This window comes from Oryx dammah, unplaced genomic scaffold (genome assembly GCF_014754425.2).
Source record: "Oryx dammah isolate SB20612 unplaced genomic scaffold, SCBI_Odam_1.1 HiC_scaffold_5, whole genome shotgun sequence".
NCBI classification, from domain to species: Eukaryota; Metazoa; Chordata; class Mammalia; order Artiodactyla; family Bovidae; genus Oryx; species Oryx dammah.
The window spans coordinates 4,130,306-4,157,531 of record NW_024070189.1 but is presented as its reverse complement, the minus strand read 5'-3'; the positions used below and the strand labels follow the sequence as shown (position 1 = coordinate 4,157,531).

Below are 27,226 nucleotides of genomic sequence, written 5' to 3'. Positions count from 1 at the left end.
ACAGCTGCTCTTAATAATTGTCTTTTCTCCTTGGTGCAAAGAGAGTATTTATCGTCAGCGTGCCGACATGTGCAGGCGCTTTGGCTTCCTCCTTGAACATGTGGATGATTGAAAGGATATTGCTGACACCTGAATAAGAAATCCGATGACTTCAAGCTATGTAAATTTAATTATTTCCTTTAATTTTCCTTTCAGGAATCTCTTTTTCTTTTCCTGAGCTTTGGGGAAGTCCTAGCAATTTTCATTTAAAAGAAATACAAGTCAGCAGTGGTTCGCTGAACAGGCTGACACGCAGTTTCATACAGGGAGAGGCGCTGTGTCTTTAATCTAATTTGTGCTCCCAATTTCCAGCTAATGTATCAAGGGATCCTGGTGTATGCATTTACAAGGAGACATCCGTAAGGCAGAGTCTAGCTCTCTGCAATTCTCTGAAACATGGCTTAAAAAAAAAATATTAGTCTGGCTTTGTGTAGCTGCCCCCTAACACACACACAAAAATCGCTGTGTACTCACAGATGTAGAAGTATTCCCGTCCTGGTCTGAATTCGAATCCTAGAGAAAAGGGTGTGAAGAGCTGGAACTTCTCAGAGAACTTGAGCGGTCCATTTGGAGAGTGAGGCCGGTTACACTCCCACCTCTTGAACCCTTTGGATGTGTGGTCGCAGGCACTGTAGCCGTCAAAGTTCACCATGTAGAGGACATAGCGCTCCGTCTTCTCTTCCGGGACGGAGTCCTCGTAGTGGGGACAGAAGACGTCCAGGTAGTCGTTGATGCAGACATCGATGTGGTAGTCGCCCCTCTGGAACCTGTGGAAGGTAGAGAGCCATGCGGTTACTCAGGGAGGAGAGGCGCCTGTTGGGAATCGGCGGGGGAAGAAGGCTTTAATCATGCTCAGGCTAAAAAGATTTATTGTAGCAAATGTTTATTTGGGGCCGCATGATTTGAGGAAGAATTGATGCATTTGAACTGTGGTGTTGGAGAAGACGCTTGAGAGTCCCTTGGACTGCAAGGAGATCCAACCAGTCCATCCTAAAGGAGATCAGTCCTGAATATTCATTGGAAGGACTGATGCTGAAGCTGGTCACCTGATGGGAAGAACTGACTTATTGGAAAAGACCCTGATGCCGGGAAAGATTGAAGGCAGGAGGAGAAGGGGATGACAGAGGATGAGATGGTTGGATGGCATCACCGACTCAATGGACATGAGTTTGGGTGGACTCCGGGAGTTGGTGATGGACAGGGAGGCCTGGCGTGCTGTAGTCCATGGGGTTGCAAAGAGTCAGACACGACTGAGTGACTGAACTGAACTGAACTGATGATTTGAGGCATGGTTTGACATATTGCTGTTCCAAATCTTAAGTAATAGCAAGCCATTCTCCAGAGGAATTGTACTGTATTTATTCCAAATACCTTGCCAATGGAGCACCTTGCTTTCATTTTAACTATTAAACGTACTGATGGACTGTTTTCCTTTCACTGTTAAACTCATATATATATTGAAGCAAACTTTTTGTATTTCTAAAGCAATGTTTCATTTAATAAATGTTTTTGAATAATTTAAAGAATAAATGGTATTTGTTATAATTGAGCGCCTTCTTCATTTCCTATGCAAAATGTGGAAAATGAGAGGGATAAAATTGAGAGAATTAGAATCATAAAGTTTAAAAGTTGAAAATTAAATTCCTAGAACACTTCCACTTCAGAGGCAAATTAAACCCAAAGGCATAATGATGAAGCAATGAGCCACTGAACTAGACCCAGAATGGAGACTTTGGATCCGAATTAGGTGTCTCTCTTGGAAAATCTGCTTTGTCACAAACTTGTTTTAGCTACTCTCTGTTTTGATGCCCTGCTCCTTTCCCTATTAAGTTGAAGCCACCTAAGTCAAATGACTTTCCCCCTTATTTCTTTCAATTTCATAGGCTGTGTTCTAAAAGGGCTGGACCGAGAAGCAGGGAAAGGAACAAGTCAAATGCAAAGAGCAAAACCACAGCCACCCCATCCTGAAAGAGTTAAAATATATGCACACACACACATCACTGCACACACCCCCGTGTCTGCTTCAGTTCTTATCTTAGAAAAGTTTTGCTTATTCATTTTAACTAAGGTGCCTTTCCCCATCAACTGAACAGCTTTTCCCAGGACCCAGTGGTGTGTGAAACAGGAGTTGCTATGTACACAACTTTCTAAAATCAGGGTGGAAAAGGCCACAAAACCCCCTTGTTTCTAGCTAGTGAGGAAATTCTTCTCTGAGCCCTTAGGAGGGTCATGAGAAAACTACATTACTGCTGAAATACAGCGCCCATAAAGTCATATAATCTTCACGTCAGTCTCAGGGAGAACGCTTCGCAGTGATGGTGAACTAGTCTCTTCCATTTTCGGACATGGCTAGATGTTAGCAAGTTTCTCCTTATACTGAGCATAAATCTCCCTCTGTGTGATTTCCAGCCAGTGGCCCTACTTCCGCTGCCTGAGATTGCAAAGAGCAAATCTCATTCCTCTTTCTCCAGGTAGTCCATAAACCACTCGGAGACATCAGCTGTGTCTCTGTACCCTCCTTTCTCCAGACTTGAAAATCCTTTGTTCATCTCTGATAGAGTTTCCAGACTCCTCATCATTCTAGCATTTTGACCCTCTTCACAGCTTTTAGTTTGCCAGTGTTCTCCTTAAAATGTGGCACCCAAACATATCGAGGACCTCTGACAGGTTGTTGTGAATGCTGGTACCTTTGCTCTGGATGCTAAACATTCATCGACAAAGTCGAGATTCCCTTCTGAAACACACTGTGCTAACAGCAGTAGAGCTACTTATTTTGAGTGAGTAGAACAGGATTTAAGGACTTGATCCGCTGCTGACTGAGCAGGAGCGTCGTAAGCCATCCTGAGCCTCAGTTTCCTCATGTGTTAAGTAGAATAATAACGAGAATCCACCTTGCTGACCTCACACGTGCCTGCTTCAGATCTCAGATGAGGAAATGGTACATGTGAATAGAAGGCATCATTACTATTAACAGGATAGGTTAAAATGTGTAGATAACAAAGTATTGCTTTTTAAACAGTGGCAGTTAGCGCATAAAGCAGAAATAAAAATAATCCCCAGGTTTCCCTTTTCAAAAATCCCGGAGAAAGGATGTCATGTAAAAATCCTAAATTCTGTCCTCAAATATCAAATGGTCCTCAGAAACTCCACTTGCTTGATGCTTTTGAAAAGCACCATGTGGATGTATGCAAGAGAAATAAGGGAAGGTGGCCAGATCACTTTTCCGTAAGGGGGTCTCAAGGCACATAACCATTTGTAAAAACTAAGAACCCCTCGGAAGTATTTATTTCTTTATATTTACAGTGATCACGAAGCCAGGTTTACTTTTTTATTCATTACCGGCAGACAACGATTTGTCAAGATGCAAGGAAAGCCTGTGCTGCTTTTAAAAGGTTTTTGAACATCAAGGTAACATCACTGCCAAAGTACAAAGAAAAGACACTGCAGCATTCAGATAAAAGGGTCTGCGCCGTCAATCACCTGCACTCAGAGCTGGCTGACGGTTCTGGCTCAGAGCCAGACAAGAACCGCGGCAGAAGGCAATGCCCAGATGCACTTTACATTATTATATTATTATTATAGATTTTAAAGACATTCAAGGGGGAAGTCGTTCCGTTTCCCAAGCCGTGTCACTCATCTTAGCTTCTACTAGCCCTCGACCCGGCTTAGAAGAGAAAAGGAAAAACACTCCCACCGCCCGCACGCATTCTGTGACTGCGTTATTCTACAAATTGGCAGGTTTTCTTGGGCCTCAAATTTAGCTACCCTTTTCTAACTTTTATCCTTGTTAATTCTGCTATAATTTTGATAAACAAACCATGAGACTGAAAATCCACTTTACACTGGGTTGACCAGTTATCCTTTTCTGGAGACAATTTATTTTGTGTGGGATGTTATGTGAATCACCCTGGAGCCAGTTTTACTTTTTCTTACCTATTTTTTCAAGATGTTTCTTTTATTTCCTTGTTTTCTTTATTATTTTTTTGAAATTTAAGTATTTTAGTTTTATGGCCACATAGCATATGGAATCTTAGTTCTCCCACAAGGAATCGAATCTGCACCCCATCGTTGGAAGTGCAGAGTCTTAACCACTGAACCATCAGGGAAGTCCCTGGAGCTGGTTTTTAAATATGAGATTATCTCAGCAGTTAGTACGGATATCCTTCTATGCATATGACAGAGAAATGATTATGATTTACCAAAGAATCAACCTACACTTCTGTTTCACATATTCAATTTGCATAAATTAGTTTACTAATGTAAATTTCAAAGAATGGACGTTGTGAACACAAAAATAATGACAAGATGGACTCATAAAAGGCATCTGTGTGATGTAGCTGAGTACAGAACAAAGAAAGGTTGAGGGTTAGTCTAATACTTTCCCAAATTATGCTCTTCAACTACAAAGTGGCACTGAATCATTCTTTCCTGGCCTCACTGTGAGGAAGCACACGTGCATGGCTAATATTATTGAGTGGTTATTATACTTCATTCATTGTCTCAACGTAATCTCCATCACAATCACATAGAATAGATACAACTAGCGTCCTGAGTCAGAGATGAGGAAACCGAGATTAAGAAGTCAAGCAGCATGCCTAATGTCACAGGAACAAACAGGCGGAGGCAGAATCCAAACCCAAGCAGTGTGACCTCAGAACTGAGATTTGATTGCTAAAGTCAAGTTCTCAGGTCTTCTCTGAATGTTGCCAGAGGAACGATTCTCACTCTTCACGGGGGTTCAGTCCTCTCCTTCGTTCACTGATGCAACAAACATTTGTCATGTCCGGAATCCGCTAGACTATGGCTTTACCTATGTTGTCACGTGAAATCCTTATTGGGTAGTTACAATTAGTTTCATTACACCAACGAGAAAATGACATACAGAGAAGCTGTTATCCACTTTGTTGTTCAGTCCCTCAGTCGTGTCCAACTCTTTGTGACCCCATGGACTACAGCACGCCAGGCCTCCCTGTCCATCACCAAGTCCCAGAGCTTGCTCAAACTCATGTCCATTAATTCGGTGATGCCATCCAACCATCTCACCCTCTGCCTTCCCCTTCTCCACCTGCCCTCAATCTTTCCCAGCATCGGAAATGAGTCAGTTTTTCAATTTCAAATGAGTCAGTTTTTCGCATCAGGTGGCCAAAGGATTGGAGTTTCAGCTTCAACATCAGTCCTTCCAATGAACACCCAGAACTGATCTCCTTTAGGATGGACTGGTTGGATCTCCTTGCAGTCCAAGGGGCTCTCAAGAGTCTTCTCCAACACTACAGTCCAAAAGCATCAATTCTTAAGCTCTCATTCTTCTTGAACCCACCCCCTGCCACGGGAAACAAGTAGCAGAGTTAGAATTTCACCCCTAGCCTGATGGGCTCTGAAGCAGGTAACTTCTGTCCTAACCACAATGGCCTGAATCACTGGCTCTAATTCCCCTCGTCCTGTTCACACTGATCTTCTAGGAGGGGCTGCTACAAGGGGCCAAGTGCTGCTCTCTTTCTCACTAGGCTGATCCCAGACTCCTGCAGGCAAGGCTGAAGGGTGCGTCAGTGTCTGCATAAGTCCCAGATCACAAGCTTAGCTCCTGACTTCCACGCATCCTCCCAATCTTTCACAGGGATCCGTAGCCATTCACATAAAGAGAACTTTTTTCCATCAAGAAACTCCTTTCAGGAGCTTTAGCTCATGTTAAATGAGCAAAGTCACCTCTAGGAAGAATGATTACACATGCCAATATTTACAAATTTCATGGGAAGCCCATTGCTTGAACACATTTGTAAGTTTCTGGGACATTTTCTTACAAATGTCTCCTCTTTAACTTCTAGTCTTTAATTCCATCCCTTGGACCTGTGGTTCTCTACCTCTCTGAAACCACTGCATGGTATGAATTGTTAAGAATTCCTGGCTGCATACAACAGGCCAACAATAATTACAATATAATCCCTAGTAAATTATCACAGTGGTTTACAGTGTGAAAGTATGCACGGTTGCCACCCTTAGAAAAGTGATTGTGTTTGAGTGAAATGATTACTGCTCTGGCTCTGATCTGATAACCCAAGTCCCAGGTGCCGGGAGGCATCTCATGGGCGTAGACTTATGGCCCCTGTCCTCCACTGGGTTGCGTGGCTACTGAGGTCAGTGTTCCGTGTAATACACAACAGTGTGTATATTTTGTTAGGACAAGAACACACTGTACACATTTGTCAAAATTTGGCAGTAGACTGGTTGAGAACGTCATCTATATTGTGAAAGGATCATTTTAGTTAATGAAGAAGAATAAAATTCAGCATGGCAACTAATTCTTTGTAATCAATTCACCTACTAAAACGAATTATGCAATTCATGATTGTTTTGATGACCTAGAGGCTGCCTGGAGGGTTGGATAATATATATATATATATATATACAGTTTCGGGGCCACTAACAGCAAAAATAACAACGAAAGGTGGGCTTCGAGCTACAGAGTCTCTATGCAGACAAGTGTGTTTGTCTTCTTTTCTCTTCAGTGCTCACCTGATGGCATCTCACAGTTAGATACAGTTTTCGTGATACATTTAAACTACTGAAGATATCTATCTCCTTATTTAACCTGTCTGGAGAAAGGGAATCACAGCTTGAGTCTTGGAATTCAGATGAAATCAGGACCACAGAGGTGAAGTTAAGACAGGCTGTCTTTTCTCTTAGTTATCAACAATGTACCACCAGGTTTCTGCTGAGAAAAGGACCCAAACACTGTTTGATGACCACAGTTAACCTGATCGGTGGGGCTCTGCTCCCAACTAAATAATTTCAAATGTGGGTCAGTCTGCAGGGGACACCTGGTACCTGCCCACTCCAGGCCTTGACCTCGAGTGGATGTTCTCAGCTTACACTGACCTTGGTTCCTCTTGGCTCCGCCAAGGAGCCATCACCTAGCTTCCTGTCTCAGTGGGTGGTTTCTGCACATCCTTGCCCTTCCTCCCTCCTCTCCCACCATCTGCGCTCGTGGGGCGGACACTGAGAGCTGGGAGGCCGCGTCCATAGGACGCACGGGGGTGCCCTGGGCTCAGGCTGCAGGGAAGCGGCAGCGTTGTGGCCTCCGAGATCCCCTCCAGCCACCTGCCCCTGCAGCGCTCCTCTCATGCCATCCTCCTTTGCTAAAGCCCAAACGTACTTCATTTTCAGTAGCTGGAAAAGAAAGGGTATGGGGCACATTTCAAATGTTCCAAATTGGCCTTTAGCATATGCTGCTGGCGCAGCAGAGAGCCTGCTTCCAGGGAAATATGTACCCAGGTATTTTATCAAGCAGTTCCCGAGTGAAGTTTCTTCACTCCATAAATAGAGAAACGGCGTTACTGAAAGGAGACAGGGCGGCTGTTAGATGTCAGGAAGCCATGAGGCACTTTCATCCCCATCTCGTGGAATGTTCTAAAGGACTCAGTGATGAAAATGTTATTTTTCATGAGCTGGATAGTTGATTATTACATTTTAAATGTATTTTAATCTGTCAAGGCGGTGATTGTTTTAATATTCCTATTTGAACGGGACTACAGTGTCACTTCTTTAATTACGGGGCAACTTAATCTATTACATTCTGAAATTGAAATGTAAAAGAAGGATATGATTTATGGTCAAAGATTAGGCAAATTTATCAGCTCAGGGTTCCTCCCAAATTTTAAACTAAATCTAGAGTGACTGTGTCTTGACAGCACAGCCTTTCAATTCTATTATGGATTTAATTTGAGAATAAGATGTCTCTTTTTAACCAGAAGAATTTCTCATCTGTCCTGAAGGGCCTAATGGGCTCAGCAACAGACATGGGGTTTGGTTAATAAATATGTTTTGGGAGGAGATGGGCAGGATGCGTTCTCTGTTGCATAACATGCCTTTTCCTGTCTCCTTCTGTTACTCCTTTCAGCACAGAATGCCAGCCTTATGGCTTTCGGATCCTAAAGCTGAAGACGTTCTTTTTTTGTTTTCCCGCAGAGGTTAAAGTGAGAAATATAAACAGCAAATCAGACTTGGGGTGGATAAATCATGTTCACATCACTGGGAGCTAAAGAAATTTGCTTTGCTGATTTTAAATGTTCCCTCTCCCACACAGGCTGAAACATGCCAGTCTTTCAAATGTATTGGTCACTGACCTTCATTTTTAGTTCTGAGATATCAGAGTCATAAACAGTTGTACCAATACCAGGCCAGTTGTTAAGGCTGAATGAGATACAGTACACGATGACAGAAATCCATCATTTCAGGCAGCCTAATCCCGGTCTTTCAGGCTCTAGAACATACCGAGAATGACTAAAATCCTCACAAAACTGAAGATTTACAAGTTAAAAGAAGACCTACTCAAGGATGAATTTCAGATATGTCTTCTACATTTTCTTGTGCAGTTGAAAGGCTGTAGGCTACAACACACACTCTCACTCAACGAAGCATACAATTCTGACAAAATATTTAGAACCCAGAGCCACCTCCTAGCTCTGCTTATCCATTAACGAAAATTCCAATGACGTTCTTACACATCCAAGCTGGAAGAAAAAAATAAATGTTTCAGTAATCACGAATTCTGTGGCATGAGAGCTTTGTCTTCAGTTCAGGAGCTGTTGGTGATAAGAATAAGATGTAATTTTCCTGGCCAGATATTTAGAATTTATTAGTGGTTTAGTATACCAACCTGTCCCTTTTCTTCTCTGTGTGTGTGCTTTAAAAGCAAGTCATTTAAAAATCACTCAATTAATGCTAATTACTCATCTCAAATAGATGGACAGAAATCTCAATGCCTTGTGCTTGTTGCTTTTCTAGTACAAGTCACTTAGGGCTGAATGACTTCTTAAAATTGAAATCTCCCAGATGCGGTACCTGTTTCAAATACAAGGCCCACAAATGTTCTGTCCTCCAGTGTTTTAACTTGTTTGGGGTTTGTTTTATTAGCTTGACTGAGGAACTCCAAAGGAAACAAAGCATTAAATTGGCAGAGCCTAAACAAGACCTCCTTTCAGAAAGGGACCCAGAGCTTTGGGTGACAGTCTAATTGCTTCCAAGCCCCTAAAGAGGCCTCGGGCTTGAAGTAAGAATGTGTCGACATCAACAGGCTAAATCAGCCAAAGAATTAAGCAGGCAGAGTCCCACAGACCTGACACATAGCTGCTGCTGCTGCTGCTAAGTTGATTCAGTCGTGTCCGCCTCTGTGCGACCCCATAGACGGCAGCCCACCAGGCTCCCCCGTCCCTGGGATTCTCCAGGCAAGAACACTGGAGTGGGTTGCCATTTCCTTCTCCAATGCATGAAAGTGAAAAGTGAAAGTGAAGTCCCTCAGTCATGTCCAACTCTTAGCGACCCCATGGACTGCAGCCCACCAGGCTCCTCTGTCCATGGATTTTCCAGGCAAGAGTACTGGAGTGGGGTGCCATCGACACAATGCAGACCACTGCAAATGGTTTTCTAAAAGGGATTAAAATAAAATAAAGAATTCTCATCTGGCAATTGGTGTGTGACCTCACGGAGGTCACTTCCATCACCCCAAACGGGCTCCTTCTTGACTCCTGCTGGTCAGGAGCTTCCAGACCAAGCTGCCCTTCACATCCAAAGTTATCCAGAGTCTACGGGGTGTCGAGCACATGGAACGAAGCAGCTGCCACAACCCAGATCCGAAAACAGATGCAGGAAGTCCGTTACCAGGTTGTCCAGCCACCATCCTGGGAGAAAAAGGACCCAACAAACGGACTCTGTTCAGGGCATAAGGGGGGTGGAGAGTCAGTCAGACCATTAAGCTGCCTGCCGAGCGGCTCACACACATGCGGCCCTTTTTGTATCCTACAAGGATGGACTTACCCAGCCCGATTTCAGGTCCTTTCCAGTTTCAAAATTAAGAACAATAACCAAACAGCCACAGTTAATGCCCTTACTACTAACCAGCTCAAATAATGATTTCATGGTCCTTACCTATTGCTGTACAAGCAGTAAAGAAATATTTATATTATTCCTTACCTATACTGTATAAGCAGAAAAATAAATATTTGTATTATAGCTTGATGATAACCTATTGGAATCATTACCATCTAACCCTGAAATATGGCCTGAGCTTTCAAAAAAACTGGGGTGGGGTGTCCGAGATCTACATGGCACGGAACTAATCTCTATTAGTTTATTATTAAATGAACAAACACAAGCTGGAAGAAAGAGAATAAATGTTCTATGGCTTTTTTTTTAATGTTTGATCGTCACTGGACCAGGGTAAGCAAGAACCTTGCAAAGCTAGGGCACAATAGTGATACTAGTGCTTTATACAAAGCTTTAGGATGCAAAGCAGAAATTACTGCTGTTTCCATGCAAATCAGCACATGAGAAAGTAGCTATTGTCACTTGGTGTGGTTAGGACCTTGCTGGATACAAATCTGGAGAGACGGAAGTGATCTGGAGTGGTTAGGAAGTAGGTGGTACGTAGTCATAGACAATATTGAATTCATTCAAGGTAAATGCATAGATGTAGGAAAACAACAACAACAACAATGCTGGCATAGCCCTGAGAGCTCCACCCACTCGATGGGCGTGAGTCTGAGTGGACTCTGGGAGCTGGTGATGGACAGGGAGGCCTGGCGTGCTGCAGTCCATGGGGTCACAGAGAGTCAGACACGACTGAGCGGCTGAGCTGAGCTGAGCACTGATGACTCCAGTCATTTTTACGGGGCTTCCTTTCTTTACGTAGACTGCTCCTGGAGTTTACTCATCTTTGTATCCCCAACGCTCATCATGGTGTCTGGACATAGTGGTGACTTGAGGGACGTCCCAGACAGGAAATCATAGCTGATGGATACTAGAAGCAGCACTTAAAAGCAGACAAAACTTTGCAAAGTGCCCAATAACCTCCTTCTGTGTTCTGGACCCCAGTATCAAACGTTGATAAGAGCCAAATAATATGACAGACAAAGGTCAAGACCAGGAAACAAAATAACAGCCAAAGGCAGAAAGGAAAATGATAATCAGGCCTGTTGTTCAAGCAACGCTAGAGCATCACGCCTAGCCGGGTAGACAACTTCAGCACCTAAGGCAGAATGGAAGTTTCTCTCGTCATTAAGTCCTCTATTCAATTACCATTTATCGGGGTAATTAAACACTGGAAAGTGATGCCAGGCTAATTGTTAGATTATGATAATTACATGTCTTTGCTATGCTACAGCTGATCAAAATAAGATGTGGTCCCGTGCTCTTAGCTGGAGCTGCTCTGCGATCGTCAGACTTGCAGGGTGCACAAGGCCATTTATTACTAATTCATTACAAATCAGGCGGAGAAGCTTATTATTTGTAATGCTTCTTTCTCTCCCCCACACAGAGTCTCCTGGAACAGGACTCCCCAAAGGTTAAGAATAAACTGCTGCCTCTCATTGGCCCATTTCCATCCCAATTACACAGCTGAGCAGCACTGGGTGCCTGTATTTGAGAGGGTTCATCAGCCGGCTTCACAAAACCCTACAAGTGCCTATCACATTGGCAGGAATACCCAAGGCTCCCTTTCAGCCGCTGCCAACCCCTGTGCTGCTCTGAGCAGTGTCCCAGCAACCACAAGCTGGCGATCCTGAGAATCTTTTGGTTCCGAGGCTCCCTTCTGCTCAGGTCAGGCCTGGACCAGGCTAGGGTATGCCCAGGGTCTGCCCCAGTTCACAGGAGTCACAGGGACCAGAATGTGCCTCTGCTGTCAGGACACCCAGCCTTTGTTCCCCAGGCCAGGGTCACGAAAGGAAAGCAACTTTCTCATCACCTCAAAGCTGCCAAAGCGTAGCTCACATCTTTGTAGAAAATCACTAGAACCAATCCCTTGTCCTTGAGCATTCCTGGGTGTTAGAAATCTCCTCTCCCATCCCTCCTCTCTTGGAAGGAGGGAAGGCAAACTGGCACTTGGCTATTTCCTGGGACTTTCCAACTTTCCCCTGTGACCACCATCAGAATGTGCTCCCACGGGCCACTGGCGGGTGGCAGAGGCCTCAAGTGTCAGGTCAAAAGCTGACTACAAAATTCTCACGTCACGATGTGGTTCTCTTAGGTTTTTTTTTTCCCCTCCTTTTACTTGGGCGGTATTACAGATTGAATGTTTGGGTCACCCTCCAATTTATACGTTGAAGCCTCAACCAGCCTGTGATTGTGTCTGTAGATAAACATGGAGGTAGTTAAGGTTAAATGAGGTCACAGGGGTGGGGCCTTAATCCAACAGGATTAGTGTTCTTCAAGAAGAGACGCCAAAAAATGCCCCCACCCCTTACCCATCTCCATTCTCCTTTCCTGTGCCTCTGCAGGCCAGGAAGAGCACTCTTAGCAGAAGCTGGCTCCGCTGGACCTTCACCCAGGACTTCTATCCTCCAGAATGATGAGAAAGTAAACTTCTATTCCTTAAGCCAACAAGTCCGTAGTATTTTGTCATGGAAGCCTGAGGAGACTAACACAGGCCGTTTGAAAGTTAATTAATGGTAGATTTGGGGCTGGGTGCTTTCGAATTACATCACTGCCAGGGACTCCAGAGACACGGAGAATTCCTGAATAACAACAAGAGAAGAGTGGCCAGGAAGAGAGGGAGTAAGGGAGACCAGAGGGTGGAGGGAAGGCCTGGTGGCAGCCCACACCACCCTGCACACAGGAGACACTCGACATCCACCTGCTGTTCTGAGCAAGTGGCCGGTCTGAGGGGAGATGCCACATTATATTCCTGCGTAAGGATAGTTTCACCTCTGAAATTAACTCATGGCACCACGAAAATGACTGTATTATCACCCAGCAACTGTGTTATCTCACTGTTTCAGCAAGGCTTTCACCCAAAGATAGAATGAAGGGTGTTAGAGAAAAGTCACGTACTCCATGTTACCCTTCCTCAACCCTGGAAATTAAAACAGAATATGCCACCGCCTTCCAAAAAAAATCACATTAAGTGCATTGTGGGGACCAAACACACTGTGAGGTACCTTTGTTAACACCAGAACGCATGAAGCTGTCATTTTACACAGGCATTTACTGGGGGCCTGTGGCTCAAGACTGGGGAGCTGGGGAACAAAGGTACTTTGGTTCATCACATAAAAATGGTTTTATACTACTTAGTATTATTATTTCCTCCCCACACTCATTAAAAGCATATTCATTCATACAGCTGGATCCTCTATTTACTTTTATAGCCTGGACCACAGAAAGATATATGCAAGAATAATGCAATCATAAAAAATAAGAAACTAATTGCTCTATCCCAAGAAAACATAAGGGAGAGAAAGAAATAAACAATTCACCATTTATTTCTCAGAAATAAATCTAAGCACTTTAGGGGATTCTCAAGTGCTCTAATATCCCTGCCTACTTAAATGCTTGTCTGTCTCAGTGACAGAGAATAGACTTGTGTTTTTCCGCTGCCCCCTCCATTTTAGCAAGCTCCACTTTCAAACTGTCTACCTCAGAGAAGAGCTGCAGTTCAAAGCGAACACACATGACCCTCCTCTTGAACTTTCAGAATTTTTGGTCCTGCTACAAGCTCTGAACGAGCCACTTGGGGAGATTGTGGGATTTCAGGGGGATGGTTAATGCCAAGACACAGAGATGATGAAATAAGCGCGTGATAAGGGGCCTGCCAGGCTGGATGACAACTCAGCACCGAGGGCCTTGAGAAGACAGGTCACAACTGGCTTTCTTCAGCACTCGACAGTACAAGCCTAGACCTCAGAGTTTCTTCCACGACCACGTTAACACTGTCTTCCTGTTCAAGTTCAACAGAGAGAGAATGTGATCTATGATAGAGTCATTAACTCAATTCTGGTACACTGGGTCAAAAAAATGACAAAGGTATGAATGAAACCTATGGGAGCTACGACATGGGCCTGGAATGGAGCGCAAAATCTGTATCCAGGGTGGCGACAATTGGGACTATATCGCACTGTTTATTTACAAAACAGGGCACTTTCATTGATGTTTTAATGTAACATCTGAGTACCCACTCCGTGTGTGACAATTAATGAAAATCACAAGGCATCTGGTGTTCTAAAGGGAACGTAGATTTTTCTCCATCCTAAACATACAATGTAGTTGAGACAAATGTAAAATATACCTTTCCCCCATCTCTGGAAAGTGAAAGGGAAACCAAACAGGGAATTCACTTTAGCGCCCTCTCAGATTCTCTGTGCCAGGTACCCTGGAGCTGAGAAAAGATTCACTGCAGCCAAAACCCACCCGAGGATGTTTTCAGGAAGCCAGCCATTAACTGAAAAGCCTGAGTCTTGGTCCCTAAAAGTGCTGGCAACTACGGTCGTGTGAACACGACTGGAGAAAGGAACAGAGGGCACGCGCTGGCCAGGTGGGCAGCCTGGAAGCACAGGGCACAGGGCTATTGCAAAGGAGACCCACTGTTTGCGCTGCAGAGGCCACCCTGCCTCAGGCATGCACAGGGCGGGCAGGAAGGGAGGCAGGTCCGGGCGGCAGAGTCGCCTCTCCTTTGGCTCCTGCGGGCTGTGACATGAGCTTCCGTGTGTCTGCCACACGCCTGGGACAAGGTCTGGAGCATACACATACCCCATCAGGGTTGTGAGTCCTGAGAGGTAACCAGCCATTCGAACCCACAGGAGGAAACGAGCTGAAAGGTTGGAACTACGGGGCGGGGCTTCTGGCTTTTGTTTTGGTTTAAATACAAGTTTCTGGTCATGAAAGCTGATGGAAGCAACTCACAGGTGCCCAGTGGCACTTCCCAGCAGAGTATGACTTTAGTTTTGCTGACTTTGAAAATCAGGGTGGCGGCTTCAAGATATAATTAATATCTCCAAAGATGGCAGAGATGTGTGGATGTCTCTGGAAACATGAAATACTGCTCTTCTCTGTTGGACCATTAGGACATTTGAAAATTCATATCACGAGTAGGGAGATTGTGTTGGTTCCAATGACTAGGAAAATGTATGCTGCTGCTGCTGCTAAGTCGCTTCAGTCGTGTCTGACTCTGTGCGACCCCATAGACGGCAGCCCACCAGGCTCCCCGATCCCTGGGATTCTCCAGACAAGAACACTGGAGTGGGTTGCCATTGCCTTCTCCAATGCATGAAAGTGAAAAGTGAAAGGGAAGTCACTCAGTCATGTCCGACCCTCAGCGACCCCATGGACTGCAGCCTTCCAGGCTCCTCCATCCATGGGATTTTCCAGGCAAGAGTACTGGAATGGAAACGTATAGGGAGACTCAAAATTAGATGGATCACTCCTATTTTTTCCTAATGGTAAATTGCAACCCAGCTTCTCCAAGCACTCACTGAAGTAAAATATAATGGAATTCTCAGCACTGTAGTTGTAGCCAAGTATTTGTGTGCACCGACTCTGTGCACTCCTCTCACATAAAACTTTCTACACAGTTGGTTTTGACTCTAGAACAACCACAAGGAAGTTACTACCGTTGAAAGCAATAAAATCCTAATGCCTCACTCCTTAAAAACACCCAACTTGCTTGCCTCTGCCGTTCTAGACATGACTCGCGTTTACCGGTCTTAACCTACAGCAATTATGAATTCTTCAGTGTGCAAAGCGTGCGTAACATAGGCTTGTGAAGAGAGAGCCCCTGGTCTTCCCTTGGGACGTGATATTCGATAATAATTTCATAAGAACCCTCCTTCTGCATCAAAACAAGAGAGATGCACACGAGAGGGAGGAACTTTGAGCACCGTCTCATCCAGCTGTTTCTTTTCAGGACTGTTAATTATCTAGTCTCTCAGAAAACAAGTCTCCAGGGAGAATGTGAGTCTTAAATAGGAGCTCTTCCCAGGACCTGTGGACGTCATTCAAAACCCAGGGCATACAGAAACTCTCTCTTCAGGGGCGACCAGCTTTCCAGTGCTGTTCAGAGCATCTCCCTCACTCCCGCCCGACGAGAAGGATTTGAGAGAAAAATAGCGGAAATTTCGCTTGTGTTTTCCTAGGAAAGTTGAGCTGATTATATTCTCAACTGTCTGCTGCATTAGCAATTTCCAGCTGAATTACAAACTGTTTCCCTGCATTATATTGCTATTGTTCAATACCATTTTCATTGCCCTAATGAAACAAAGCTATATCATATAACACACAGAGTACTGATTACAGTTAAGAGCAATAATGGAAGAGGGCTAAGGAAAGACCTCTTTCAAAATATGCAAAGAAAAAGATATGAAATGCTGATACTTAGCAGACATGTAAAAAAAAAACAACACCTCTTTCTGGCTGTCTGGATTGAGAGCAAAACAACACTGACAAGTTAATTCTTCTTTCTCTTCTAACAATACAAATGGTATTTCCCCTAAGAGAGAATTTCTAGATTTCCCCAAGAGCAAAAGTTCTCCAGGTGCTGTAAAACAATAATAAAAACAATGATAGCAGTGTGAATTTCACACATACCTTATCTTAAAAAGCACCTACTTCAAACCAGAGTATTCCCTAATATCATGAAAGAGGATATTGAAATTTCCCCTGGGGTGCAGGTTTCTCCCTGTCAATAATTGAGCTCTTTGGAGAAATGCCATCAAGAAAGCACCAGGGTTATTTCTTATTGGCCTGCATTAAATCAACCAGCAACACAAGTGATTCGGTTGCTGGGCTGGACTGAAGCCTGCCCAAGTGAGATGGCGAATCCAGGGCGGAGATTGCCTTTTAGCAAAGGCCCTGAAGGTTACTGTCAGCCTTTTTTAATAGCCAGTTCCTTTCACACAGACAGAAGTGATAAACAAAGAGGTGAAGAGCCCAGGAAGAGGTGGTAGAGAACATCCTTGGGCGCTGCTAATTACATTAAGACGAGAAACTAGAGTGCCAGACCCTTGCTGCCCTCTGACATCCGTGCTACCATCACTCCCCCCAAGGCAGAGTGTGGTCGGTATAACAGGGAAGAGCACACGCTGCTCTCGTCCCCTCGGAACTCCCTGAGCTGAGCCAGGGAGAGTTTGTGAAATCGCCATGTGCCGCTCCGGTGGTAGATGGCTACCCAGGTCCCAGACACCTGGATGTTCTTCATCTGACAAACCCTTCCCGCCATTTCCCAAGTGGACACGGTGTAAACACAGAGTTCACTGAAAAGACCCGAATGTCAGGATCAGAGACTCGTTCCTCCAAGACAAACTCTGGTCTTGAAACCAGCCCTCCTCTGGAGATCTTTGTTGAGGGCCGGTGTTTCTGTGCATAACACTGGACGGTGTCGGCCACGTGGACACAACATGCTGAGTTCCACACACTGCATCTGAAACATGGACCTGACTTCAGCGGCCCAGAACAGGCTCTTCAACGCTCGGTTTACTTGCATTTTCTAATTTTTGCACCCATGAGAAAAGATTTTTTTAAAAAACCTCAGGGTGGTATCTGTTAGACCTCTTCCAATCATGTGTATGGCTTGAAAGATGAAAGGCAATGTGCATTTATCTTTTCCTATTAAGAGTGCTAATTTATGCAAGTTCATTTGCCTTTTGCGTCTATTGATTGGATTCTTGTTTTCTCATCCCCTGCACTCCATTAGGATCCTCGCTGACTTAACAATAATGCCAAGCCAGACGAAATGTGTACCACAGATTTTAGATGCTCTCGCATCTACAGCCTATTGAAAAGTTTGCATAGGCAAGATGGTGGTGTAAGTGGAAATTACAGGCGACATGAAGAAGCATTTCACTTCATCACATCAGAGAGAAAATCTCAGAGAAGACGAGGAGACTTAATGGTTGAATTTCTCTTTTCAATTTGAAACAGTCATGTCTGAACAGCTGATAAGAATCCTGTGCTTTAGGAATGCTGAAATTAAAATAGAAGCGCGATTTAGGATTACAGATTATAAAACCAGTAAGCACAGCTGCTATACACAGGGCAGAGATGGCTCTTCTTTTCCAAATCCATTTGTGTAAAAGTCAAACATGCAAGTAAAATACCTTTACTATAAAAATTAGTAAAAGGGCTAGACCCCAGGAGAATAATTTTCAGACATAGCTTGCTATTTATCTGCTCCCAGTCTGAAATAACGCTTCTGTTTTGTGCTTCATTTTGGAGGGGAAAAAAAAAATGTTTATCTCATCACATAGTTTTCAATATTTATTAGTCTGAATGTTTTCTGCTTATAAGTTTACATAAACTAATTTTAGTCTCGGGACTAATGATAAAATACCTTATTTAAGTGTGTGTGTGTGTGTGTGTGTGTTAGTCGCTCAGTCATGCCCAACTCTCTGCGACCCCATAGACTATAGCCCACCAGGCTCCTCTGTCCATGGGTATTCTCCAGGCAGGAACACTGGAGTGGGTTGCCATGCCCGCCTCCAGAGGATCTTCCCAACCCAGGGATCAAACCCGCGTCTCCTGCATTGGCGGGCAGATTCTTTACCACTGTGCCACCCGGGAAGCCTGTTATTTAAGTATGAAGTGATGCCAAAGCTGTCGATCACAGGACAAAAGAATACGAAATTGCCATTTTGAGACATGATTTTTAAGCCCCAAAGAGTATTATAATCCACTCTGTACCGAGAACACATGTGCTTTACTGAAAGGTTTAAAACACTTTCTCCTTGTGCCCACTTCACTAATTCACCTGTATCCATAAAGGCAGCGGGGGCATGTAAAACCCCAGGGAGAAATCCGCTCCCCCCGGCAGCGCAAATCGGACAACGGAGAAAGCCTGAGTCGTGGAGCCCGTGGGTGGGGAGGCTCGTCAGCTCATCGAGTATTCTAGAGCTGCTCAGGCAGAGATGTCGGCAGGGGCAGAGAGACCTCTGGCAAGCGTGGAGCTCAGCCACCCAGGGCTCCCCGAGGATGGCCACAGATCGTACATGATGTCCTGGGATATGGACAGGTGTCTGCTGAGCCACTTGGGAGGCAACGCTAATAAAAAGTGGAAATCAGAGTGGAAAGAAAATTGCATTTCCAGTCCTCCTGGTGGCACCTGGCTTTTTCAGCACATATGGTTTGTAACGTTTGCTGATTGTCTGGTGGTTATCAAGGAAATCAGAGTTGATGAAAGATAGTCCAACTTTCCCCTTTATTTCCCAGACTCCGCAGACATCCACCTGATAACTGAGCAGGGACGACTCTCTCACTGATCGTGGCAGACAGCACAGGAAGAGCTCACAGGGAAGGGACAGAAAGCCATCTGTCGAGCGCCGAGGGCTCTACGACTGCTGACTCTGTACCCTCGCCAGGTTACTCGGCCTTCTCTGCCTTGGTTTCCTCGTCTGCAACCCTGGAATAACACTGCACCCTAGGACGTCTGTGAGGGTCAAAGGAATGGATAGAATGAGCACGTCGGGACTGACTGCGAAGTGCTCAGACAGTGCTTGACAAACAGTGACAGGTAAGAGGACCATGTACAATTCCATTATTTACATAACTAAAAAAGGTATTTTTTCAGCGCCAAAGTGTCGTACTGCTTCGAAAGGTATCATGAGAGCCTCAAGGATCTTTGGAAGTAGAAATTTTGATAGTCGTCGGAACATCTCTTGAGCGGGCAGAGTGTAATTATACCAGATTTTTGTTTGTGAAAGAAGGAAAAGTGGTTTCAAAAAGAGTTTATAAATGAGGGGAGGAGAAGTGCTGACTCTCTGGAGGGACTGTGAATACACAAGGCAACTCAGCCTGGTAAGTGTGGGATATAAAAATGCATAGAAGTGCGGTCGGGGGTGGGGGGAGGTTCAAGAAGGAGAAGACAGATGTGTGCTCACGGCTGATTCACGGTGCTGTACGGCCGAAACCAACACACCATTGTAAAGCAACGGTCCTCCAATAAAAAAGAAATTTAAAAAAAGATAAAAAATAAAAATACACGGAGGAAGGAAGGGCTGTTTTCCCATGTGGTGTGATTTCTGGGACACAAAAGCAATCTTTAAACAAAAATAACTTCCTAAGAGGGAATTCCACTTCTTAACTGGGTGAGTGTTACTTCGCCTAGGAGAGAAATCATACTTGCCCGCTAATACATTAGTGTATTTTCATTTCTCTGACTGATTAATACCTGTCACCTAGCAAAGACCCCTGAAAGACTATGGGATATAGTGGTAACCTCAGAAAGAGCAAGTGGTCCGCAGGGCTGGGGGAAAAGGCCTCAGGAAAAGGGACATTGGACAGAAAGACGGAGGTGCAGCCCCAGGGAGTAGAGAAACACTTGAGACTTCCCAGCTCTGCTGAGGTCAGCTCTGTAGCCTGTCATCATATTTCATTAGAAGGAATCGCATTCTCTTCAAGAAGGCCTATTTTAACTTAAACTATAAAATTACAGTTTACTTGAACAATATGGTACTAAACTGACCTACTGAGCAGTGCTGGACTGAGTCACTCTGTTGTGTCCGACTCTCTGTGACCCAGTGGACTGTAGCCCGCCAGGCTCCTCTGTCCGTGGGATTCTCCAGGCAAGAACACTGGAGTGGGTTGTCACGCCCTCCTCCAGGGTCTCTTCCCAACCCAGGGATCGAACCCAGGTCTCCCAGACTGCAGGCGATTCTTTAACGACTAGGCCACCACAGAAGCCCAGACTGACCTACTATCCTTTCTTAATCTGATTAACTTTTCACATGTTTATGACTTATCTTTGTTCATTCATTCATTCACTCGCTCAAGTACATGCGGCTCAGGTATTGCTCCTGTGGGCAAACGAGAATGAACCAAGGCAGAGTCCTACCCTAAAGAAACTGACAATCTAGTATGGGAGAGAGTCATACAAATAAATCTCTGTGATGAAATGTGATATATATCATAGGAGACCTAGATTTAAATACTGTCTCTGTCTTAAATATAGTGTGAATTGGGCAAGTCATTTAATCTCTCTGTATCTCACCTTTAAAATTAAAAAAAAAAATGAAAAACTGGGTGACCTAAATGTTCTACCAGGCTGTTTCCGCTTAGCATACAGATCATGCAGAATCACCTGGCTGAGTCATCTCAGAGACTAAATGGTAAGACATCACAGTGGAACATTAAGATTTTGCCAAATTCCATTCCTGGGTTTCCCTTCATCGCATCCATTTCAGTGCAGTGAGGAGCAGCTGTAACCAGACTCTCAAGGTGGCCAGGGTCCAGTGCCCAGGGACCCAGGGGGTCGTGATGACTAGGTGTCTAGTGTCTGGTACATAAGGTTGGAAGGGCAGAATATGGCTACAATCACGAAAAGGATTCCACCCTTTCCCATGGAAAACAACAAAACTAAGGACTATTTGCCGCTGCTAAGTCACTTCAGTTGTATCCGACTCTGTGCGACCCCCTAGACAACAGCCCGTCAGGCTCCCCCATCCCTGGGATTCTCCAGGCAAGAACTCTGGAGTGGGTTGCCATTACCTTCTCCAATGCATGAAAGTGAAAAGTGAAAGTGAAAGTGAAGTCCAACTCTTAGCGACCCCATGGACTGCAGCCTACCAGGCTCCTCCATCCATGGGATTTTCCAGGCAAGAGTACTGGAGTGGGGGACTATTTAGGTGGTGGCAACTGGTAGGAATGTCATCACTGATGAAAAGCTTCAAGAAAAGCTGTAGTCACAGTGTATCACATCATCAAACTCCCCCCTACACCTGCTCTCAACCCTACGGAGGGCTGAAACTGCACAACAGGAAATGGCGAGCATTAATGATGAGAAGAATCAGTGAGGTCATCATCCAGAAATGTCCCCCTCAAGTATCTTCTGAATTGTTTCATGGGGTCTCTTAACATCTAAAGCCCTTGAGGAGCTCTCTCAGTTCCAACTTCCCCATCATAGGAACATAAATGCATAACGTGCACTTAATCAGAATTGTTCTACACCTGTTCTCTGCCTAAAAAACGATGGGGAAAAAACCCCACATCTGTATTACCCTCACTGGACGGATAAAACTTCTTCTCATCCAAAGTCTTCTGGAAGGTAATTAGGTACCTTAAGTGCAGAGGTAATTTAAGATTTTTGTGTGTCTCCAAAACTGTTGACAACATGTTAAACAGATGGAGGTCATTTCTCCTATTTCTCCAGCTTTCCCTTCTGGCTCTCTGATGAAGGATATGCTGACATAAATGTTGTGTTGTTACGCATGGTAGATAGACCCACAGGTCCCAAAGGGGAGGCAAATCATGTCCTTTCAAATGATCTGTTATTTTTGGCAATAAATTTGGGTTAACTATGACAGAGAGCCTTGAAATATTTTATATGCCTCAACTTTAGCATTAAGAGGAAGGAGGGGAGTTATAAGAGAGGGAACAGGCTGTGCCAAACAAAAATGTGTTTTGGTTGTTTTGATTCACGAAACAGACTGGCTTTTTGAACACCCTGGGGCCTCTATATGTTTGGGTTCAGGATCCCAGGGACAAAGTTCTTGGCTTCTCTGGTTGACAGCAAAATCTTCACTGAAAGCTGGGGCTACCAGCCTGATTGTGACTTGCTTTAAATTAAGTCCCCGGCCGTGGAGTGTGGAATGCCTTCTGCCATTCTCTCTCTTCTAAACTCGTTTTGCTGACTAAATATTTTCTCATCTTGATGTCTTTAAGTATGTTCAAAGCTATAATTCATATATAACATTCATGAGAGCCTACTGCCTGGAACTATTCCTCTGCAACTCAAATGTTTTTTTTTTTCTTTCTACTTTTGCTCCTTAAAATTTGCTCATAATTGATAAAAGCACGAAACACCAAGCAGTTAGAGGGCGAAGGGTGAAAATCAGGGCACTGGATGTATGTGGTTCATCTACTAAATCCTCCAACAAAGTACTCATTATTTCACATGAACTGCACTCTGTTTTGTGAGACACTGGGGGTGTTTAGAATTCTAAAATTATATAGTATACTTGAGGTCAACCGGAGACCACTCAAACCCATGAGGATATGAGAGTTCTGCCTCTATGTCGCAACTCATAAGCAAGATTTAAAAAGTCACAATGCTCTATCATTTGTCACGTTTCTTAAGAGAACAAAGGTAATGCTTCTGGAGGCTTCTCATTTTCTTCAGACAACCGCAGGAAATCGAGAGCTGCCTGGCCTTGGCTTTTGATCCCTTGGGGTTAATCCCTTGGGAAGTTGGAGAGCTTTCTTCTCAGTGTATCAAGGACAACCCTTCTCTACTGCATAGAGAAAGCTGTAGATCTCACCAAGATGGAAACCCTTAAATACAGAAACCCTTAAAAATAGCTTACTAGACTGTTAAAAGTTTATGACATCACCTCTCTATTTTCTGGTATTCATCAATAAACCTCCATTGATCCCTTCAGGGATCTTAACATAGCCTCTTGTACAGTAATACCTATGTGCTCAAGCTTCAAAAACCCATTTACTTCACATGTGTAATTTGCCCACTTATTCCTGCTGAGATAATACTCCTGGTTTAATTGCCCATAGAGCAACTAGATAAATCAGCTACATTGCTTTGTATTAGCTATCTAGGCATATGTGTAAAAGCAAAAAAAAATAATGCAAGACTGTTCAAGCTATAAACTGCAAAAATTAAGATAAAAATACGATTCTTACGAACAAACAGATACAACAAATATTCCTAAATTTTGCAAAATAGAAAGGGCAAAAATCTTAAAAATAAATTCAGTACTTGGAGATTATCAACTAGCTCACTGTTTAGGGAGGTGGAGAATAAATATTCTCAATATATGTTTATATATGTAAATTTATTTATATAAAGAGAGAATAGATTTTGATGAATGAATTGATGAATAAATGAATATAAGCTTGAGTGAGTGAATAAATAAATGCACAGAGAAACTATATAAATTATCCAAGCCCAGTCCCATTTAAGAAATGTCGACTTACGACATTTGCTTGGAAAAACTCAAATCGATTTTCATCAAATGATCAGAATTACGAAAGCAAAACTTCTTTATATGAAACAAATCATTATTTCCTATATATTAAACTCTTAGAGAATTATTTTCAAATTGATCTTCCCTGCTAAGAGTCATTAGCTAAATATAAGAATTATAGTGCATACACAGGAGAAAACTTAGGAATATACCAACATGCACACACAAAGACCTAACTCAAGAACATAAAAATAGCATTTCAGTAAAACACCTAAGCCTTCAAGAAACAAAAAAGGAATGCTTATTTGGTTTTTCTTTTCTCCTTTAAAAAAAAATTTCTATGAATGTTGCATCCTCATATAAGAATAACAAGCCACATACTCTTTTAAATAGATCTCTCTTTATCCTTCTGCCATCATTCTAAAGACACTTTACTTTTAAATGGTAATATACAAGTGAAACTAGATATTCAAATAAACTATATGTATTTTGACTACAAAACCCTAAAACTGAATTACATTCTAGACTGAATTCTAAAACTGGCAGAATATTCAACTAGAAAGATGTGATACCTATTTAGACATATAAGATATTAAAAGGGTTGATAAAAAGCCTTGCTTTTTTAATTAGAATACTTTTAGTAGCTGGAAAATCAGCCAATCACCAGATTATTAAAACAAAACTAATATTCAGAACAAAATTTATTTCATTTGAAAACTATGAAAATATATTGCTGTCAAATGGGTTTTATGTCAGATTTAAGTAAGGCTTAAAATATGCTAGGCGAATTATATGTGGGACTGTCTTAAGCAGTATATGTTGTATACATTTTACATAGGAACTGAACTCTATGAATTGAATTTCATAAGTGCATAATAAATATAGAAACAAATAGAAACCTATTTATAGGTAATCAATTTCATGATTTTTAGAGCTATTGACCGGGTAATTTTCAAATGCCACCAGCCATAGAGGTTGCCAAGTTTCCGCTTTAGAAATTTTCCGTACCTTGTGGTCTCAATTTAAATAAACAACTCACAAACTCAAGCAATTCCAGAGAAGAACGGCAGATCCCGACAGCAGCAGGTGGCGCAGAGGAGGTATTACTGGAACGCTGGTTGATATGACTCAAGAGTGCTCAAGGCCAACTGATGCAAAGGGCCACACGCAAAATCAGCAGAGCCCTAACCTGACTAATCGTCTCCCCTGATTGTGACAATTTTGATTAGAAGAATAATCAGCTCTCAGCAGCCTGTAGGCAAAAATGCCAGCATGTGTGTGTGTATGTGTGTGTGTGTGTGGACATGTGTGTGATGGATGCACAGCTGTACGAATGCAGATCACTATTAACCCGTTCTTCAAACATTAAAGGGATTCCAACATGAACAAAGCCAATAATTCCCTTCATCATTAGGGTGAACGTTTTCCTTCTGTCACTCCGCAGTTGCTTTTATATAAAAGCAAATGCTGATGCTCAGGCTTTCTAAAAGTAAGAATGTATTTATATTTTTTCACCAAAATTTTGAAGACGGAAAATTGAAGTCATAAAATTCTATAATGCTCTTTTTCAGAAGTTATTTTAAAATCATGTATGCTAAACTCAATGAGAAAGTGTTCTAAGATAAATGACCGTTTCTTTAACTGTTTCTACTTGTTTTTACCTAAGTAATCATGAAAATAAATAAAAATATAGTTTAATTTTTTAAATAAAGATTTGGAATAAACATATAATCTTTCCAAATGCTACATTAAAATTGGTTCAATTTATCACCTGAAGTCCTACTGTGGGATCTGCCTTTTTCAGTTTTAGATTTTAAATGACTTCATTTGTCCATCAGCTTCATACAGAGCATCTTTTACTTAGAATGGTGACCTACTTCAGCTAATATTCTTATGTTAGTGATTTTTAAGCTGCAAGATTTAGAAACAGAAGACTTCCAGAAGTTAAGCTGTTGAAAGTGAAAATTTAGGGAAATTGTGTAATATGCAAATACTCACATTTTCAGTAGCCATGATAAATTTAAGGGCATTTTGTTAGTGTGAGAATGTAAAATGTTTATTAAGCTTTTACTTGCTCATAAATTTTTTCATGTTTAGTATATTTATAGAAAGGTAGGGATGGAATAAGGCAGAAAACATTTCAGGAAAAAATCATTCTATTACTGTTTTGTAATATTACTTTTACTTCTTAAACTTTCTTCCTGCCTTGGCTACAAAAGCAGAGAGAAGGTGAGATAGAGAGCGAGCGAGGTATTTAGATCTAAAGAGCTAAACCTAGGTTATTTTGAGCTCAATTCCATGTACTGAGGTGGGTTTAGCTTCAGGTAAGTGGTTAAAGGCATGTGATAACATTAAATGTGATTTCCATCTACCTGACGAACTCGACAAAATCTCAGGGCTTCCACTGGTGCGCCTCCAAATGTAACTGTCAGTCAGCTGATGTCAAAACCTAATGTCTTTTCAGGGCCTTACACAGCTGGTCCCTGTCAGTGTCGACAGGCTTTGCTGGCTGGGGTGTCGTGGCAGGCAAGATGATTTATACACACGGACCTAAGGATCTCAGAGCTCACTCGGAGGAGGCATTTCATCCAAGTGAAATACTCGCCATCAACAAATGAGTGACTGAAATTAAACAAAACCTGATATGCTGAAATCTAAGCAGGCTCTGCCCCTCCCCTCTCTCAGATCATTAATACCTTCAGTTAGCCTGGGAATTCACAAAAGACCCATGTCAACAGTCTATTAGTGAGACAGAAAAAAAATGCACATTAAACACCTCCCTGCTTTAGCCTCTGACCTCCTTCAAGCTGGCACATTTTTAAAATTCTTTGTGGGATAAGGAATTACTGGCCAGCCACACTGGAAACCCGTGAATACGCGGTCTTCAAATGTGACCAGCATTTTCCTTGAAAAGCTTTAATTGAGGGAAGACCTAACATACTATATATATCACAAGTGGGCACTGCTTTTATCAAATAAATTATTTAAAATGCTGTATCAGATTAGGATAGAAAGTTTCTCACTCTCTGCCTCTAATCTTATCTTGATTCCACTTCCCTAGGACAACATATAGGCATGTAATAAAAGACACCACCCAAAAACGTCTTTTTTTTTTTTGGCTGTTAAAGCTCATTGCTGCAATATCTGCTAAGGGATAATTCTCTCCATTTAACTCAGCGTTAATTATTCTTTTTCACAAGCATCGTAATGATCTGTAAAACTAACACTTTGGTCCGGTTAGCATTAGCATATGTTCAGAACAACTTTAATGCACAGTTGCCCTGATTGGGTGCAGCCAAACCTTCTGAATTTGAGCACTTCCTGCAGAGAAAAGCCATTCACTGAAATACTCCATACCTTGCTGTGGCTTGATTAACACGGTTTTAGCTTCAATAGACATAGGACAAGTTAGGGCTATTAACTGTCCCTTTAACTTAGAACTCTTAATTCAGAAAGAATCAGGAACCCTGTGGAAGGCTACAGGTCTGTATTCCGCATGCAGCGGGCTAATTAAGGGCTCAGGG

At 42.9% G+C, this 27,226-nt stretch overlaps 1 protein-coding gene across 2 annotated transcripts in view; it reads right to left on the bottom strand.

The window, feature by feature from the left end:
• Window positions 1-27,226, bottom strand: part of EFNA5 (ephrin A5) — a 291,263-nt gene that overhangs the window by 52,847 nt on the left and 211,190 nt on the right. For both annotated transcript variants that reach the window (XM_040239726.1, XM_040239727.1), the window contains exon 2: window positions 514-806. In XM_040239726.1, coding sequence (XP_040095660.1) covers window positions 514-806 — 293 coding nt within the window. The remainder of the gene's footprint in view (window positions 1-513; window positions 807-27,226) is intronic.